The sequence below is a fragment of the Coturnix japonica genome, chromosome 11 (assembly GCF_001577835.2).
Source record: "Coturnix japonica isolate 7356 chromosome 11, Coturnix japonica 2.1, whole genome shotgun sequence".
NCBI lineage: Eukaryota > Metazoa > Chordata > Aves > Galliformes > Phasianidae > Coturnix > Coturnix japonica.
The window spans coordinates 1,955,456-1,972,955 of NC_029526.1; the positions used below are offsets into that span (position 1 = coordinate 1,955,456).

General features: G+C 47.6%; 1 protein-coding gene and 1 long non-coding RNA gene across 3 annotated transcripts; one reads left to right on the forward strand and one right to left on the reverse strand.

Moving 5' to 3' along the window:
- The first annotated feature begins 97 nt into the window (after window positions 1-97).
- On the forward strand, window positions 98-17,243 carry KATNB1 (katanin regulatory subunit B1). Of its 2 annotated transcripts, none has more exons than XM_015873682.2 (19): window positions 98-376; window positions 2,341-2,471; window positions 4,049-4,166; window positions 6,992-7,092; window positions 7,633-7,674; window positions 9,143-9,226; window positions 9,637-9,752; window positions 10,225-10,296; window positions 10,522-10,672; window positions 10,947-11,134; window positions 11,248-11,378; window positions 12,168-12,218; window positions 12,394-12,470; window positions 13,090-13,209; window positions 13,770-13,919; window positions 14,219-14,295; window positions 14,698-14,772; window positions 15,464-15,580; window positions 16,169-17,243. In XM_015873682.2, the coding sequence occupies exons 1-19, from the start codon at window positions 337-339 to the stop codon at window positions 16,299-16,301; spliced, it is 1,974 nt and encodes a 657-aa protein (XP_015729168.1). In that variant the 5' UTR covers window positions 98-336; the 3' UTR covers window positions 16,302-17,243. The 2 variants fall into 2 exon arrangements, with proteins under 2 accessions (XP_015729168.1, XP_015729167.1); XM_015873681.1 differs by having other exon boundaries at window positions 99-376; window positions 11,245-11,378.
- On the reverse strand, window positions 1,527-8,113 carry LOC116653951. Its single transcript, XR_004308608.1, has 2 exons — window positions 8,082-8,113; window positions 1,527-2,496 (listed from the first exon to the last, which is right to left on the reverse strand). It is a non-coding gene; the product is annotated as an uncharacterized LOC116653951 (long non-coding RNA).
- Window positions 17,244-17,500: the final 257 nt, after the last annotated feature.

The following is a 17,500-nucleotide window of genomic DNA, read 5'->3' on the forward strand; positions in this document are numbered from 1 at the left end:
ACCTCCCATCCCTCGTCTCCCATTGGTCGAGCGCCTGACAGAACCCTGGCTTTGCGGGACAGGCGGGAGGAGCAAGGGCGGCTCTGATTGGTGGAAGCCGGGCGCGGGCGTGGCGCGACCCAGGTTGGCGCTTGGGGGCCGGTTGCCAGGGCCCGGTTGCCAGGCGAGTCGTGCCGGGTGGAGGCGGCCCAGGCCTAACCCACCGGAGCGCACTGGGGCCCGCAGGCCGCACCGCGGGGATCGGCGGCGGAGAGGGGCCCGGAGCGGCCGTGCTGAGACAGAGAAGGGGTCGAGCCCCGAGACAGGCCCAGGCGTGGAGCCTGGAGGCGGCGGGACATGGCAGCGGCCGTCGTCACCAAGACGGCCTGGAAGCTGCGTGAGTGGCGGCGGGGGGCGGGGGGAGCCGGGCCCGGTTGGAGGCTGGGGTGGGAGGTGGCACCGGAGTGAGCCGCTCATCCACTGAGCGGGGGCAGAACAGCAGATTGCTGTGCAGAAATCGCAGGGATGGGAACCTCCAGCAGCAGATCAACCTTCTGTACCTCAGCCATGAGTTGGTGGTGCCCTCCCTCAGCGTGTTCTGAAGTGTTTATGGTGCTCGTGGGGGCTCAGTGCCATTGTGGATGAGGAGAGAGCCCACAGCCCGGCCCTATAGACAGGGGCTGGTTCCTCAGCAGTGACACTTAAACATCGCTGTATTACAAAGAATGAAGCCAGGAGGAGGAAAAGCACAAGGTGTTGGTACATTCCTATTGGTACCAGCAGTGCTCAGCATCTGTACTTTCCTCTTTTACAAGCGAGTTGGTCTCTCAGTACTAATTGTGCTGCTTGTTGCCTTTGGTTCTTTGCACATATACATCCTTTAGTGTTTTCTTAAGGAGGATTGGGGTTTCAACACAGAGCACACATACTTTCAGCTTGGCTCATCTCATTTACAGCCCCATTTACCTGTGTAATTTCAAAGGTGTTCCTCCAGCTGAAGTGAAAGTTGCACAGTTTTGCTTTCAGAAAAACACTCGGAGCCTGAGATCAAAGCAGATTTAATTACTGCTGCAGCTGTCTGATGGCCCTTTGGGTTAGTGGTGTGCTTTACACAGTCACATCGCCCTTCCCACCAGAGCAACTCCAAGGAGAGCTGAGTTGATTACTGCATGGCCCTTTTACAACAAACCTCATAGAATCACAAGGTTGGAAAGGACCTACAAGATCACCATTGCTACCACAAGGCACTAAGCCATCCCTCACAGCTCCTCATCCAGATGCTTCTTGAACACTGCCAGGGATGGAGACTCCACCACCTCCCTGGGCAGCCATTCCAGTGCCTGACCACGCTCTGAGAGAAAAAGTTCCTTCTTATGTCTAATCTAAACCTCATCTGGTACAACTTGTGGCCATTTCCTCGGGTCCTGTTTGTTGTCTTGGTGAAGAGGCCAAACCCCTCCTCATCACAACCTCCATTCAGGAAGTTGTAAAGTGCAGTGAGGTCTCCCCTGAGCCTCCTGTTTTATACCTATTAGGCCTGCAAATGCATTAAACTCTCAAAGCAGAGAGCAGTCAAGGGAAGAAATTGATAAATACATCTGCCAAAAGCTCCTGCCAAAATTTTGGGTGGATTTTAAAATCCATTATAAAAATTGATGTCTGTGCAAAAGGGCTTCTTTGGCTTATCTTTTGCCACACGCTTGTATTGTAAGGCTTTCTTTCCTAGAACTCTAGTGTTTCTATCAGCCCTTCAGTTCTTAACAATCTTTCCATATCAGCCACGTTTGCTTCTTTGTGCCCCTTTAAATGCCCATCCTTTATCACAGTGGCAAGCTGAATTGCTGAATTTCACTTTAGCACAGCCTATGCCAAAGCACAGCTCCACTTCTCCCTCTGATGAGTCTGGCTTTTTGCTCTGTCAGGTAACAAACTGAACTGAGTCCCTCTGGGGTTGGACACAGCTCTCCTAGTTAGAGGCCTTTTCTAGGAGTCTGTGACTGCTGCTTATCATTGCAGCTTCTGAAGCAGCTCTGCTGACTGAGACCCACCTCAGTGCAGAAGGAAAAGCGGCCTCTGTGAGCAGGTTGCTGCAGTCTTTAAAAGCTACTGCACTGCTGCTGGGGAGAGAAGATGCTTTTAGGAAGCCTGGCCAGCAAACATCTTAAGTACAGCAGACAGAGCCCAGGAGGACTGTTTGAAGCCAGATAATACTGTGACTTCTTATCTGAGTTGCATGCTGCTGCCACTTTTCCAGTGGAAACCAGAAAGGCTTTCTGGAGCAAGAATTGTTTTAATCTCTTTGGGAGGAATGGGGTGGAAAGTCCTTAATGCAGACCATCCTGACTGCTTCATTTTCTGCAGAAGAGATCGTGGCTCACAGCAGCAACGTGTCCTCGTTAGTCCTGGGGAAGAGCTCGGGCCGGCTGCTGGCAACTGGAGGAGATGACTGTCGGGTCAACGTGTGGTCAGTTAACAAGCCCAACTGCGTCATGGTGAGAGCAGGCCAGCTTCAACTTCCTGGGGAGGAGAGCGTTAATTCTGAGACAGGGAGGGTGGGGAACGAGGGAGGAGATTGCTGGGTTGTAGCCTGTGGGACTTGTGAATAGAGTTTATCAATGCAAAGCCAGATGGCCAGATGCTGGCAAAAGATTGGGACAGAATTTGGTGAGGCTGCTGCTCCAAGGAGGACCAGAGATGGCTCTCTGCTCCAACAGAACTAGTATTTTCTCAGATAATGAATATGGAGCCTTCTGTTACTGTGCTGCAGGCAATTATAGCTTTGTATGAGGTCAGCTTGTCTTGTAGTGTGAGCTACAGGGGCCGAATTTGCATCTTGGAGTTTGTCCTCCTTGCAGGAAACATCCCAGGCAGGATGCATTTCCACTGTCCCACAGACACTCATTGTCAGCACAAAGTTTTGAATACTGACTTGACCGTAGGCTGGAAAAGAATAATCCTGGGCACAGCACATTAGGAAGAGTAGGGTTACCACTAGAGCACATTTAACAGCTGTCTGTACTGTATCACTTTTCCTTCAAGAGGGTGTTATAGAAAAGTATCTAGAGCAAGTGTCTTGTTTAATTAACAAAATAACACTGCATTATGGAAGGATTTCTCTAGGCAGAGTGAACCTCATGTGACAGTGTTGAGATTCAAGATGGTTGCTCTTTAGAGAGGAGGGAGGAAAGGAACTTAAACAGCACTACAGCTTGATTCCTGTTTGTCCCTCCCTGCACAGTGACAGTCGCAGCCCTGGAGCACTGCAGGTGTGCTTGAAATCTAAAGAAAGCCCCATCCAAACAGGCAGCTTTCTGCTGCCATCCCCAACTTCTGTACCTGTGTGTAGGCACAGAGCTAGCTTAACTGTTTCAAAAGACCTGTGTGAGGATGAGGTAAAGCAGGGGATAATCATATTGCTTAATTGATGAGCAGAAGGCCTATAATAGTAGTGCGTACACTGATATTAAATACTAGCCTTCTCAAAAGTCTTAGATAATTGGTAAGCTTTCAGATGCTCAAGGATGAAAGAAAACGCATACATGCGAATTATAAGCTCTTGCTTCAAATTAATATTTCAATGATGTCACCATGTTATCATTGTGACATCCAGTGCTGGCAGCAACATGTGGCTCCTTGCTTTTGGGAAGGTTTTGAGTGGCCCTGCTTTTGTGCTTGCTTTGATTTTGTAACCTGTTTGTGAGACCTATATGACCCACTTAGAATAAGCACAGTGCCATTGTGCTTGCATAGCATAATTCCTGTAATATAAGCATGTGTCAGCCTCATCTGGGCATCTGCACTTAATGTTTAGCTGCACATGTTTCTGTTGATGCATCCTTGAAAAGTTAGTCAGTGTTCCAGCAAGTGGGATAACATGGAAGATTGGTGCACAGTGCAAGGATGGTCTTTGGGATGCAATACCATGCTGGTAGCTGCTAAGAAAAAAAGCACAACCAGCTGGTCCCAACTAAATAGTTTCCAATTGAGTGTGAATCATGTGCCATGGACTTAAACAGTGCCCAAATCTGTGTCAGTAACCATTGCTTGTGACTTGTGGTTTTTATTGCAGAGCTTGACAGGCCACACAACACCCATTGAGAGCCTACAGATCAGTGCCAACGAGGAGCTCATTGTTGCAGGGTCCCAGTCAGGGTCCATTCGAGTCTGGGACCTGGAAGCTGCCAAAAGTACGTTTCTTTGAGTTTTCTATTAGTACATACATTCTTGCAATATCTTTATGCTCAACGTTTTTGCCAACTCACAACATTCCTAACGTAAGAAAGAATGCCCAGCATTGCTTTTATCTAAGCTTCCAGTACTGCTAGAGGGTGTTTGTGGAATTCCTACTTGAAACAGTAGAGCTCTGTGTGCACATTGAAGCAGAAGTTTGTGCATTTATCATGGAGATGAAGCTGAGGAAGTAGTTTCCAGTATTTTTGACCTCATCTGAGGCTGAAATCTGTATTCCAGATAGATTTTTCTACACATCAGGAGTAACAAGGCGTAAGTCATACTCATAGCCTCAGCTTAAGAGTTTCAGCCTTAAGAGAATACACTTAACTCTAAAATCAGAAAGGAAATTTGGTTCTGCACAAGTCCAGGCAACTCCTGCTTGCTGACCTCTCACTCTCACTTTTAGATTCCATCTTTCCTTTTTTTTCAATGTATTTTGAGGAATCTTTTTATTCAGCTTTTATATGGCCATGCAAGAGCAGAAGGGGAGAAATAGACAAAGACTTAATTGTTACTGAATTGTAAAAGCTGTGAACTCATCAGGCTCTGATCTTTTAAAGGACAACTGTTGAGTCATACTTTATGTATTGCCTTTTTGTCAAGTCCTAGAACAAATTTGCTCAAGTGCTGCGAATCCCTTAAGTGAATTCCAGCAGAAATACTCTAAAATTAATCAGTGTTTCTTGTAGAATCATAGAATCTTTAAGGAAAAGACCTTAAAGATCATCAAGTCTAACTGCAACTTGACCATATTACCTGAACTCTAACAGCTCTCTGCTAAATCACATCCCTGAGCACCACATCCAGACAGTCTTTAAACACATCCGGGGATGGCTACTCAACCACCTCCCTGGGCAGCCCATTCCAGTGCTTAACACCCCTTTCTGTAAAGAACTTTTTTCCTGATGTCCAATCTAAGCCTCCCCTGTGCAATGTGAGGCCGTTTCCCCTCATACTGTAACCAGTGAGACCAACCCCACTCTGCTGCAATCACCTTTCAGATATTGGAAGTGACCTCCTCTCAGCCTCCTCTTCCCCAGACTAAACATCCCCAGTTCCTTCAGTGTCTCCTCATAGGCCATATTCTCCAAGCCCTTCACAAGCCTTATTGCCTTTCTCTGGACCTGCTCCAGCACCTCCTTGTCCTTTCTGTACTGAGGTGCCCCAAACTGAACACAGTACATGAGGTGAGGCCTCACCAATGCCGAGTACGTGGGCAGGATGACTTCCCTAGTGCTGCTCACCACACCATTCCTGATACAAGCCAGGATGCTACCGGCTTTCTTGGCCACTTGGGCACACTGCTGGCTCATATTCAGCCCACTGTCCATCAGCACACCAAGGTTCCTTTCCATCAGGCAGCTTTCCAGACATTCCTCCCAAAGCCCACAGGGTTGCCTGGGGTTGTTAAGACCAGAATGCAGGACCAGACATTTGGCCCTATTGAAACTCATACAGTTTACCCTGTCCCATCAATCCAGCCTATGCAGGTCCCTCTGTAGTGCCTTTCTCCCCTCTGGCAGATCAACACACACCTCCCAACATGGCATCATCTGCAGACTTACTGGGGGTGCCCTCAATCCCCTGAAGATTATTAATAAAGATGTTAAATAGCCAACTGGATTTAACTCCATTGACCACAACTCTTCAGGCCCAGCCCTCCGGCCTGTGTTTCACCCAGCTCATCCAAACCACAGGCAGTCAGTTTCTCTGTCTGTTTTCTATATAATGATATATAGCAAAGGTGGCAAACAGCTGGTATCATAGATAATAAAGAGCACTTTTATCATTCAGACAGTTAGAATCAGTTCAGTTATAATGTAGTTTGACTATACCAGTGCAGGCTAACTGATCTAGCTGAAGTTAGTAGTAGGCCTATGGGCCAGCATCTGTGCAAGTGAGCATTCCAAGTCTGGCTCGAGCTAATTGGTAACAAGGGAACCATGATATTGTCCCAGATGACTGGTGGTGGAAAGAGATTGCCCCTGTCATTATCTGAGCAATTTTTGCTTTTCAACATTGACTTCTGCTCTCAGAGATAGATGTACCTGTTCAACAGGTCCCTTCTAGTTTCCAGAATTACAAGAGCATTATTTTGTTGATGGCTTGCTCGAGCACTGGGTCATTTTCTTTGCCTCCCGCTCTCTGACTGTCCATTCCCAGTCTGTGAGATGCTTCCTGTAAGGAGTGGTTGAAGGAGCCTGGTGCAAGTACTGCAGCATGAAGAGGCAGAAGTTGGGCTCATGGAGAGCACTCAAAAAGGGCTCATCTAATAGCCGCACGGTGAATGCTGTCCCTTCCAATTCCAGGCAGGAACTACCCCACTCTATTGTTTTGCTCTTTGCTACGAGTGGAATGATAACATTGCCAGACAGCTGCCCCTAAGCATACCTTTTTAGTCTTATTTTCAGATTGGTCACAGCTGAGTTCTATTCATAGCTTCCACACCTGAGGACAGGGATTTCATTAGGGTCACTGAATGTTCCCTGTTCATTGCAGAGGAGTTGGGTTAGGTTACCTTTAAAGATCCCCTCAAACTCAAATGATTTTATGATTGTGTAAACATGGGCCTCATATTGCTGCATCTGTGCATTGTGAGGGTAAAGTTTGGGTCATTTTGGTAGAATCATCTGTATATATTCTAAATAATAAACCATATGTAGCATTCATACAGCAGTGAGGATGGTTTTGCTAAACTCCTGCATGCTATTGGGGTGAAAAGAATTACTAAATACTTGCTCCTAATTCTTTCTCCCTGCTTTGCTTCTCCTTTTCCCAGTTCTCCGTACATTGCTTGGTCACAAAGCAAACATCTGCAGCCTTGACTTCCATCCTTACGGAAGTTTTGTGGCATCTGGCTCTTTAGATACAGACATTAAGGTAAAGCTCACCTTCCTTACTCTCTACTTGCAGCCTTTTTGTTATGAAGAGCACCAGAATGTGCCTTGTGCTGAACTTCTGGTAGATGCTGTACATCTTCATTTGTGTGTGTGGGCAGGTGTATTTATGAGTGCTTGTGAAATTCATGCATGTGTCTTCCCAGTAGTAGTTCATGAGGGTGTCTCCTCAGCTGTGGAATGTGACTTGTCCCACAGGGCTCAGGTTAGGTGCCTGCCGTGAGCTGGTGTCAGCAAGCACAGATGTACTCATCACTATGGACTGCACCCGCTTCAGCAGGCTAGTATTTGTCTGCAGCAGCAGAGCTTTTGTAGTAGGAAATACCCTGCAGAAGTAGTTGTCACTTGGTAAATTAGGCTAGGAAATGTAGCTGGAGCAAGCAGGGCTTTAGCAGCCCCTCCAGTGATCCCATTCCACTGTGTTACCAACTTGGTGATGTGTTATTTTGACAGGGCTCTTGCACCCCCAGCTATACACCATGTACCCTTCTAAGCATATTTTGTTTGCTTTTTTTCCCTGTAGCTCTGGGATGTACGAAGGAAAGGCTGCATCTTCAAATATAAGGTAAAATTATAACTTCATTATCAGAAGAAGGATTTCTGTCTTGGGTTTGTGGACAAACGTTATAGTGACCACGTGCAATGAACTTTCTAATTTCCTGACATAAAAATAAGGTCTGCATGTGAAGTGGTCTAATAAAGCTTGGTAGGCCTCTGTGAACTGTATGGGAACACAAAATGGATATCACAGGAATCAATGTACCTTAGTCTGGTTGGCTTCAGTCAGAGATAGAAAGCATCCATGAGTAAGTGCTTCTTAATGCTGTGACTGCTATTACCATGAAGTACCCACTACACTGATGTAATGCTATAATGGGGTTATAATAGCAGGGTGGCAAAGTCTTTGGCTACAGCAAATAAGAACAAGCCCAAATGCAGCAGCCACAGAAATGAAGGAAAAGAGCTGCTTACCTTTGGAAGGCCTCAGGTAGGCAGGGATCCCCAGCAAGAGACACCCTCACCTCCACTGCCAACCCTTAAATGAGGTCTGGGAAGGGATGGATCCTGGCTCCACCCCAGGTACACTGCATACACCTGAGCTCCCCTGGGCTGACCCTGCCTTCCCACCAGGTGCTCAATCACTGCTTCAGGCTGTGACTTGACAGTTCCACTACAACTGACATGATTCTATTCACGGAGCCTTTTTCTATCCAAAGAACTATGAATTAATTATGTATTGTTATATATAAATCCCATTTAGAAGCCAATGTATTGACATGCTCATCTGTCTTAACAAAGAAATCTGTTTAGCTTAAATCTGATTCTCATTAGTTCAAGCAGATCTATATTTACCACTCTTAGGCCGATGCCAGAAATGTCTAGATGAGAGAAGTTATGCCCACTTAGTGTGGATGGGTCAAGTCTTGTGTAGTGCTTAATATCCTGTAAGTTGTGGACCCTGAGAAACAGTTTTATCTCATTGCACTGTGTTGTATTCTCTTGATAAGAAACTGGCTAGAGGGCCATGCCCAGCAGGTAGTGGTTAATGGAGTTAAGTCCAGCTGGCGACCCATTACAAGTGGTGTCCTCCAGGGGTTGGTCCTGGGGCCCATCTTATCTAATATCTTCATTGATGACCTGGATGAGGGGATTGAGTGTACCCTCAGTAAGTGTGCAGACGACAGCAAATTGGACTCAAGGAAATGGCCACAAGTTGCACCAGGGGAGATTTAGATTATGTGTAAGGAAAAACCTTTTCACCGATAGAGCGGTCAGGCACTGGAATGGAGGGTGGTGGAGTCTCCATCCCTAGCAGTGTTCAAGAGGCATCTGGATGAGGAGCTATGATGTGTGGTTTAGTAGCTTAGTGGTAGTATTGGTAAGAGAAGGACAACTGGACTACATGATCTTGTAGGTCCTTCCTAACCTTGTGAATCTATGATTCTGCATTGAAAGACAAAAGCCAGAATTCCCTCTAAAGGAAGGAAAAAGAAAATAAAAAAAAAACAGGGTAATTGTTTTTCTGGTTGCAGAGTCACACACAAGCAGTGAGATGCCTTCGATTTAGTCCTGATGGCAAGTGGTTAGCCTCTGCTGCTGATGATCACACTGTAAAGGTAATTTATTATGACATCTCCCTTATGTTATGTGGAATACTTGACTTGCTGGTTGGTTGGTTGGTTTGTTTATCCAGGCATTACCAGCAGTCCCTCATAGCCCCCTTTTGTTTGTTAGGCAGCTGGCTGGGCTCTGTGGCTTTGCCAGGACAAGTGTTTGTTGGGGATCATGTCCAGTGGCTCAGAGCATCCCGAAATGAGTGAGGTGTGATGAAGTGCCCTTGTCCTGCAGATATGTTGGCACTATGCTCATGAAAATTCAGGTTTTTATGATGGTAGAATTGGGATACCTAAACGTGGCAGGAGTCATCTTAATAAAAGCTGCTAAATAAATGTACTTATTCATTAGTAATGTTCACTAAGTTGGATATACCATATCAATTTCTGGCTCTGTCCTTGCTTTCTTCCAGCTGTGGGATCTGACTGCTGGGAAGGTAATGTTCGAGTTTACAGGGCATTCTGGCCCAGTCAATGTTGTTGAATTCCATCCCAGTGAATACCTTTTGGCTTCCGGCAGCTCTGACAGGTAAAGACAGGGGAAAGAGAGAAAAGGGGAATTGTTGATAAGTTTCCTTTCCTGATGCCTTTCCTTCAGGAACATGGCAAGCAGGAATGTCACACGACTCAAACCATTACAAGAGTGTGTCACCTAGCCAACAGCATGTCATACCTGTGATGTACAGAATATAAAGCTCTTACCTTCTCATCCAGAACTGCTGATGCTCTTTGCCATGCTAGAAAACAATGCAGTGGGCTTGAGTGGCTCACTAATCCTACGTGTATAACACGCAATGCTCTGGTTCTGCTCTAAAAGCCTATAGATTTCTAGAACCTCTAAGCATCTTGGGCTGGATTTATATATCTTAGCTACACTAGTCTTCATCATGCATACACAACAGTGGAAGTTGTTCTAGTTCTGGGTAGGTTACTTTAATACTTGATTCTAAAGCAGATTTCCAGACAGATGAGCAGTGATTTTTGTTCTGTCCTGTGCACAGGACCATTCGTTTCTGGGACTTGGAGAAGTTTCACGTTGTGAGCTGTATTGAAGAGGAGGCTACTCCAGTCAGGTACGTTAAAGTCCTACCGCAGTATATGAGGCACAGAGCAAAACTGGGGCTGGACTGGAGATTTTATGAGAGGGAAAGTTGAGAGAAACTTGAACTGGTTCACCAGGTCAGTGGGATAATTACTGAGAATAGTGCTGGAGGTGTTTGGTGAAGTCAGGGACACAGCCCTGGGGAGCATGCAGCATTGCAAAGTTGTGTCTAAATTCTCCATCTACCTTCTCCCAGGTGTGTTCTTTTCAACCCGGATGGCTGCTGCTTGTATGGAGGCTTCCAGGATTCTCTGCGTGTGTACGGCTGGGAGCCAGAGCGTTGTTTTGATGTGGTCTTGGTGAACTGGGGAAAAGTAGCTGATTTATGTATCTGCAACAACCAGCTGGTAAGACACCGTTTGCGAGGAGCTGGGGAGGTGGTGGTTGTAAGACATGAGGAAAGAAGGGGGACTTAACTTGACCAATCACAGATAAAACTGTATGTTATGAAATAGCCCATTAACGAAACGCTGGCAGTTTCCAACTGAGAAAGCCAAAGCACTGAGTTGGCACATTCTCAAGCACCATCACTCAGGGTCACTCCATCATCATGCCTGATCTCAGAAAGGCTGACATGGTCCATGCTGTTCAGTGAACTGCCTTGATCTTTTGCCTCTGCAGATAGGAGTTTCCTTTGCACAAAGCACGGTCTCTTCCTTTGTTGTGGATCTCAGTAGAGTGACAAGGTCAGGTTTGGTTCCTCATGGGCTGCTCAGGAGCAACGAACCTCTGGCTCAGCCCACCCCCACAGGGTCCTCCCTTCGTCGCAGCTATGACAGACCCTCAACTAGCTGCAGCAAACCTCAGAGGTAAGGAAAAGCTGCTTTGTTGTAACTTGAAGAAGGAGCTTAATGCTTTTGTTCTGTCTAAAAGGGTCTGTGTGGGGCCTGGCCCTAAACAGCATCACTTCCTTTCACAGCAGGGTAAAGCGCAGTTCAGAGAGCGAGAGGCGCAGTCCCAGCAGTGATGAGGACCGGGATGAGAAGGAATCCAAGGCTGAGATCCAGAATCCAGAGGATTACAAAGAGATCTTCCAGCCCAAGAATGTCATCTGTTAGTACCGTGGCTTATTCTGCTTTTGAGTGATGTGGCTAATTCAGAGCAGTAGGCACTAAACTGATTCATCAGCAGTGAACTTTGGTGTATTGTAATAACAGCTTCACCTGTCACCAGAGAGAGTTTAGATGACTTCAGTGTTCTGTGCTTGGACTTTGAACCACAAAGCACACTGGTAAACTTCTGAAGGGTTACCCCTTTACTTGGATGCAGTGATGTCTGGTTGAAGTCTGGCCTAGAATCCAGAGCTCCATTGTAAGCATGGAGCCTTCCTGTCCTGGTTAGATAGCACCACTCTATTACATGGTCTTTTATTTGCGTAGAATTCTGATACATGTAAAACCAGCAGCCTCTGTTAAAGAAGGAAAAGTAAAATGTTCTGTTAAAGTGCTAATTGTTGTTTAGGAGGCACAGGACAATGCCTATGTCTCATTTTCTGTTAATGAGGAAAGTGAGATACTCATAAAGAGTATAAAGCATAAAGGAAGCCATTATTTTCATTTACTTTTGTAAATGAGTGTATTTGGAGGTGAATGTTTGTTTCAAAGTGATTTGCTGTGACAGTGTCTTGTGCTTCATAATTCAACTTTGTCCCATCCATGAAGGCTAAAAGCCTTTGGCTAAATTCAGCAATAACGTCAAGGTCTGGAGAAGATAACTGCTTGCTGTATCACTGATTGCCCTAATCAGTGGAGCTGCTGGAGATCTCCCAGCTCCAAGGCTGACTTATTACTAATCTGTAGCCTTGGATGACTCTGTCATTTATTTTCTTTTCTTTCTCCATAGCTCGAACTCCTCCTCATACCAATGAGCCCTTTCCAGCCCCCCCAGAGGATGGTGAGTTTGAAAATAACAGCTCGGTGGGGATGGAGTTAATAGTCCTTAGAACAGGAAGAGCTGCACGTATGCAGTAATCACTAATTGCAGACTGGCTTTACAGTGCCTGCACTCTTAAGCCTCTCTTGTGAGCAACAATCCATTCCTACTTTTCTACTTCTTTCTGTCTTGATAGAGCCGGTAACTGCAAAGGAAGCAGTGAAGCCTATCCAACCTGTGGAAGTCCAGACCCCGATGCCAAAGCAAGAGCTTGTACGTACAGTATCATCTGTTAATGGCTGTTCACACCCCTGCTGGGTGGTGAATTCTAGAAGTTTGCTATTTTTAATCAAGCTCATTCCTCTTTTAAAAAATAGTATAAGTGCAGCTTCATTCTTAGTCCATCCACGTGTTTCATCTGAGCAGCAGACTTGAAGACTGGGCCTTCAGCAGATGATGGCTGTATTGCATTTGTTTGCTCCTCATACAATGATATTTCTTCTTTCATCTCAAGTAAGGGCACTGTGAAGAGAACTCAGGTGCTTCATTTCTGCAGGCACTCAAACTGAGACTGTGACAGCCAAAATCTCAAGCAGCTACTGGGAGACAGGATAGGCTGTTCTGGCTTCTGCAGAGCTCTCTCTGTCTTCAGGCTGGCCATGGCCCATTGCCCTAACTTTTGAAGGCAGTAACAGTGACAGCATTCAGCACTTCTGCTGGAGTGTCTGCCTGTTCTTTGCAAACCTTCACTGAGTTGTGATGTGTATTTGAGGGGTACTTCATTGCCTTCTAACCCATACCAGCAAATGGGAATCTGTTTTGAGGGGAAAGGAGGAGAGAGACTACAGCCATATTCCTGCTGCTTGAACTTCTGTCCCAATTTCTCCCGCAGCCTGAGTCATTTCAGAGGCCACCAATTGCTTCCTCAACTCCTATGCCCAGGGCAGAGCCATCAGTTATTCCTGCAGCCAGAAACGAGCCCATTGGCCTGAAAGCTTCTGACTTCCTACCGGTAAGTATCTTTGGTCAGACATTTCTTTTGGTGTTGCATCAGAAAGTGGCTCCTCTTGGAGGTGCAGAAGGGTCTCTTAGGTGCTTTCTGCAGCCTGAAGTCATTAGCACTGAGCACAGCAGCAAAAGAGCATGTTTCCTTCTGCTCTCCTTCTGCTCATTTGGTGCTTCCCTTGCCAGCTTGCTCTGCTGCCTCCCAACTGCTTCAACTTGCAGTTCCTGTGGGGTTAGCACCTCAGGGCTGCTGGACCAGCCGGCCCCCTGTTTGAGTGATGGCAGGCTGATGCAAACACAGCAGTGTTGGTCCGTGCTCCTGAGGAATGTGTTATTAAGCCAGGGCACAAGGGCTGGGACAAAGAGGCTGAATGAATACTAGACAGTGATTCATTTAGAAAATTGTTGTGTGCCATACAGCATTATTTCATGACAGCCATTACCTCTTATATCTTGGAGGCCTCTTGGCCCTCTGTACACCAAAACCAGCTCTCACCGAGGACAGAGAAAGCTCTTCCCCTTTCTGTACCATCCTGTTCTGTTATTGCTCCTCTACTCTACTTTCAGGCTCTCAAAAACCAAAGCCAGGCTGAGCTCGTGGATGAAGAAATCATGTCCCAAATCAGGAAAGGCCACAAGACTGTGTGCATGGTGCTCACCAGCCGCCACAAGAATCTGGACACTGTGCGGGCCGTGTGGAGCACCAGTGACATCAAGGCAAGGATGTGGAGAAGCTTGAGGTTAATGAGGGGAGCAGCTGAGCAGCTCCAATGGCTGCTGTGGGACTTTGCCATACAAAAGATGGGATCTTACAGTGCCTGTGCCCAGGGGCGTGTTGCAAAGTGCTGCCGTGTCCCAGCTGGGCTTGAAAGGTCACAAGGAAACATGGAGAGGGTTATCCTCACTTACCTACCATCTCTCAATTTCTTCTACTGTGTTTCTTTGACAAGTGGTATTTATTGCACTAGTCCAGCCTGTTCAGACTTTGCAATAGTTTTCTTCTCCTTCTCTCTCAGAACTCCGTGGACTCTGCTGTAGCAACCAATGACCTGTCTGTTGTTGTGGACCTCTTGAACATTGTCAACCAAACAGCGTGAGTGCTGGATCTCTGGGATACCAAAGAGCTTCTGGCTGTGTCAGGACATGCACCTGCCTTGTGTCCAGCTGGCCATTGCAGCATGAAATGCGTGTGCTTATGGTTGCATCTCCAGCTCTGCAGTGCCAGCAACTGCTGGAGATGTACAGGGCCTTTATTCTGTTGGTAAAGGATGTCTCATAAGAAAAATCAAAGTCTCAGGGCTTCATAAAGTGATTCTGCAGGGAGGAAATGAAATGTCAGAACCTGCTGCTTTCTATCACAAGGGGGAGGTAGTGAACTTGCTCAGTAAACTTGGGCTCAGCTACATGGACATTCCTGCCAGAAACCTTCATTTGTGTCAGCTCAGCTTTGGGAAGCCTCATGCTCTGACCTTGCAACACATGCTTTTCTTTTCAGGTCACTCTGGAAGTTGGATTTATGCACTGTAGTTCTGCCTCAAATAGAAAAACTTCTCCAAAGTAAATATGAAAGGTGAGGCCACGAGAACACGGTGTGTTCGGTGGGAAAGATGTGGGTGCTGATAGGAGGGCTCCACTGGGCTGAAAGAGATGTGTGGAAAATCACAGCAGATACAGCATGATGCTGGTACAACACCTGGAAGATAACAGTGGAGTGGCCAAGTGAGTGTTAGGAAATGATATGGGAAGAATGTGTGGGCAGGAAGTCCTCATTAGGAGCAGGATGTTTAGGTTTGGTATAAGTGTGTAGGTGAAGGCAGCCAGGAGGGGTCAGATAGATGTAGAGCCAGTGGGCTCTGTGCGCTGATGAGAATAAAACTGTCAACTTGGGACAAGGGGAATTAAATCCTGCAGCAGTCTTGGTTGCTTTGAATCTCATCTTTAGGTGGGAAGGCAGCACATTGCTTAAGATGGGATTTTCTATCCTTTCCTAGGAGGAGAGAGGATCCTGCCAGGTGCCCTCAGCAGGACATGTCTGCTCTTGAGCAGGAAAGTCCCACTTAGGAGGGTGTATACCCTGGGAAAAGGCTTGCTTGTCGGTCTCAGCTCCAACTTAGACAGTACTGGCACTTAGCACTTGTTGCTCTTACCTGCTTGCAAGTGGTGGAGGGAGGGGGTTGAGTCCCAGCCCCCCTCCCCTGATCTGGATGTGTGTGGGAGAGGAATGAAGTTCGGTGGGGTCTGATTCTCTGTTTGCTTTTCAGCTATGTGCAAACGGGCTGCACCTCCTTGAAACTCATTCTGCAGAGATTCCTGCCCCTGATCACGGACATACTTGCTGCGCCACCTTCTGTAGGAGTGGACATCTCTAGAGAGGAGAGGTAAGCATTTCCCACCTCCACTTGCTCACTTTCAAACCAGCCTTTCCCTAGTTGAGCTTTGCTCCTTTTCCTCGAGGTTTTGATACTAGACTGGGCATGCCTTTCCTTTTGTCTGCAAATACCAACCCCTCCTGCTCTAAGGAAAAAGCCAAAGACTGCTTTTCCCTCTCTCTGTGTACTGAGTCATACCTAAACAAAGCTCAAGTTTGTCAGAAGTAAAACCAGCGAGTGGCTGCACCCTTCACCTCACAAAGCGCAGGAGTTGTCAGCTAGGCCTTGGGCTTCCAGTTCATTCACAGGGTAACTCTGCTCTGAGAACCAGCTCTCCGGAAACAGCACCTCTTTCCTCCTCAGACTTTACTGCCAAAGGGGAAAAGAGGCGTGAAAGAGCCCTTGTGAGGATGCCATTCTCCTGCTTCATCAGAATGCGGGCTGGAGACCTGCTGTTCCTGCAGAGTTGTGCTCTTGTTCCTGTCAGGCCATTTGCAGGGCTTGCATTTTCTTTCCTGCTTGAGATGAATCTCAGACACTTTGGGAACGGACACGTCTCCCATGTGAGCATTCATGCTGTGTCTGCTGTTTTCACAGGCTCCATAAATGCAAACTGTGCTACAAGCAACTGAAAAACATCAGTAATATTGTGAAGAACAGGTCTGGGCTCAGCGGCCGCCATGGTAGTGCCTTCAGAGAGCTGCATCTCCTCATGACTGTGCTGGAGTGACAGCTGCTACCACCACATGCGCCAACACGGGTGGCCAAACTCCCCTCTGTGCTCGGTCTGGCTGGGTTGCACTTCTCTGCGTGTTCATCCTTCCCCACGGCACAAGAGGGAATATGGATCTGTGTGGCCGGCCGCCTGTCCAGAAGCAGTGCCTGGAGGGGCAGGTGGAAGACTGGAGTGGAGCGATGCGAGGGGACCTGGCTGCAAAACGTCCCTGTTGTGGAGCAGCTTCGTTTCAGCTCTTCACCTCGCCGTCAAGCGCAGTGTCTGTGTGCTGACCTCCAGACCTGCTGCCACTTCTCCTTCACCCATGTGTGTTGTTGGTTCTTTGCCACTTGGCTCTGGCGGCCAGGCTCCTTGCGCAGCACGCCGAGGACTGCAGCTTCTTCCCCAGTAGAACCAGCTGGGGGATGAAGAGCCCTGGCCCTGCAGGAAGGACTTACCCTCCTCCCCAGGCAGGTGGGACCGGCCCCTTTAGCTTGCTGCAAAACACGTGAGCCAGGACACTGCTGCTGCACGTGGTGTAGCCACAAGGGCCAGTAATGGCGAGGGGAAGTTGTCCTCCAGCTTCTCTGCATCCCTGCAGGTAACCCTGCGCCACAGAAGATGGACTTGAGGTCCGCCTGGATCTGTTGACATACATGACTTGGTTAGGACTTGTCATACATGTTTGCCTTTGGGGATGATGGTGGAGGAGCAGAGGGACACGGACCGATGTCTCTGCATCCACTGCACCGCTCAACGGGACTCCCTTTTTCCTAATAAATGGCTGTCAGAACCTTCTGCCCCTCTTTCTTCTTTCCTGTGGGGAGAGAGGTTCCTGCTGGTGTTTCCCGCTGCTCCTCCAGCCCCGTCTCCTCATTTTATACACTGGAGCTGCTCTCTAGGAAATGTAACTTATCACAAATTGTATTAAAACATTTGTAAGTCTTTTGTTTTTAAGCGGTGTTATGTGCCTGAATCTCCTCCCCTCATCATGTCTCTCAGGGCACCAGCCACGTTCTCACCCTTCCTGCTGTGAGTAAGTGGCTGCCGTGAGTAAGAGCGGCCGTGCTGCCCGAGCTCCTTGCAGGAAGCCCGTGGGAGGTTTCGCTGTGCTGGGCAGGTCCCAGCCCTGAGAGCAGCTTGTGGCCTGTCCTCCTCCCTGACACATCCCTGCTCCACACCTGAGTGCTGGCAGCGCTCAGGGCAGTGGGCTC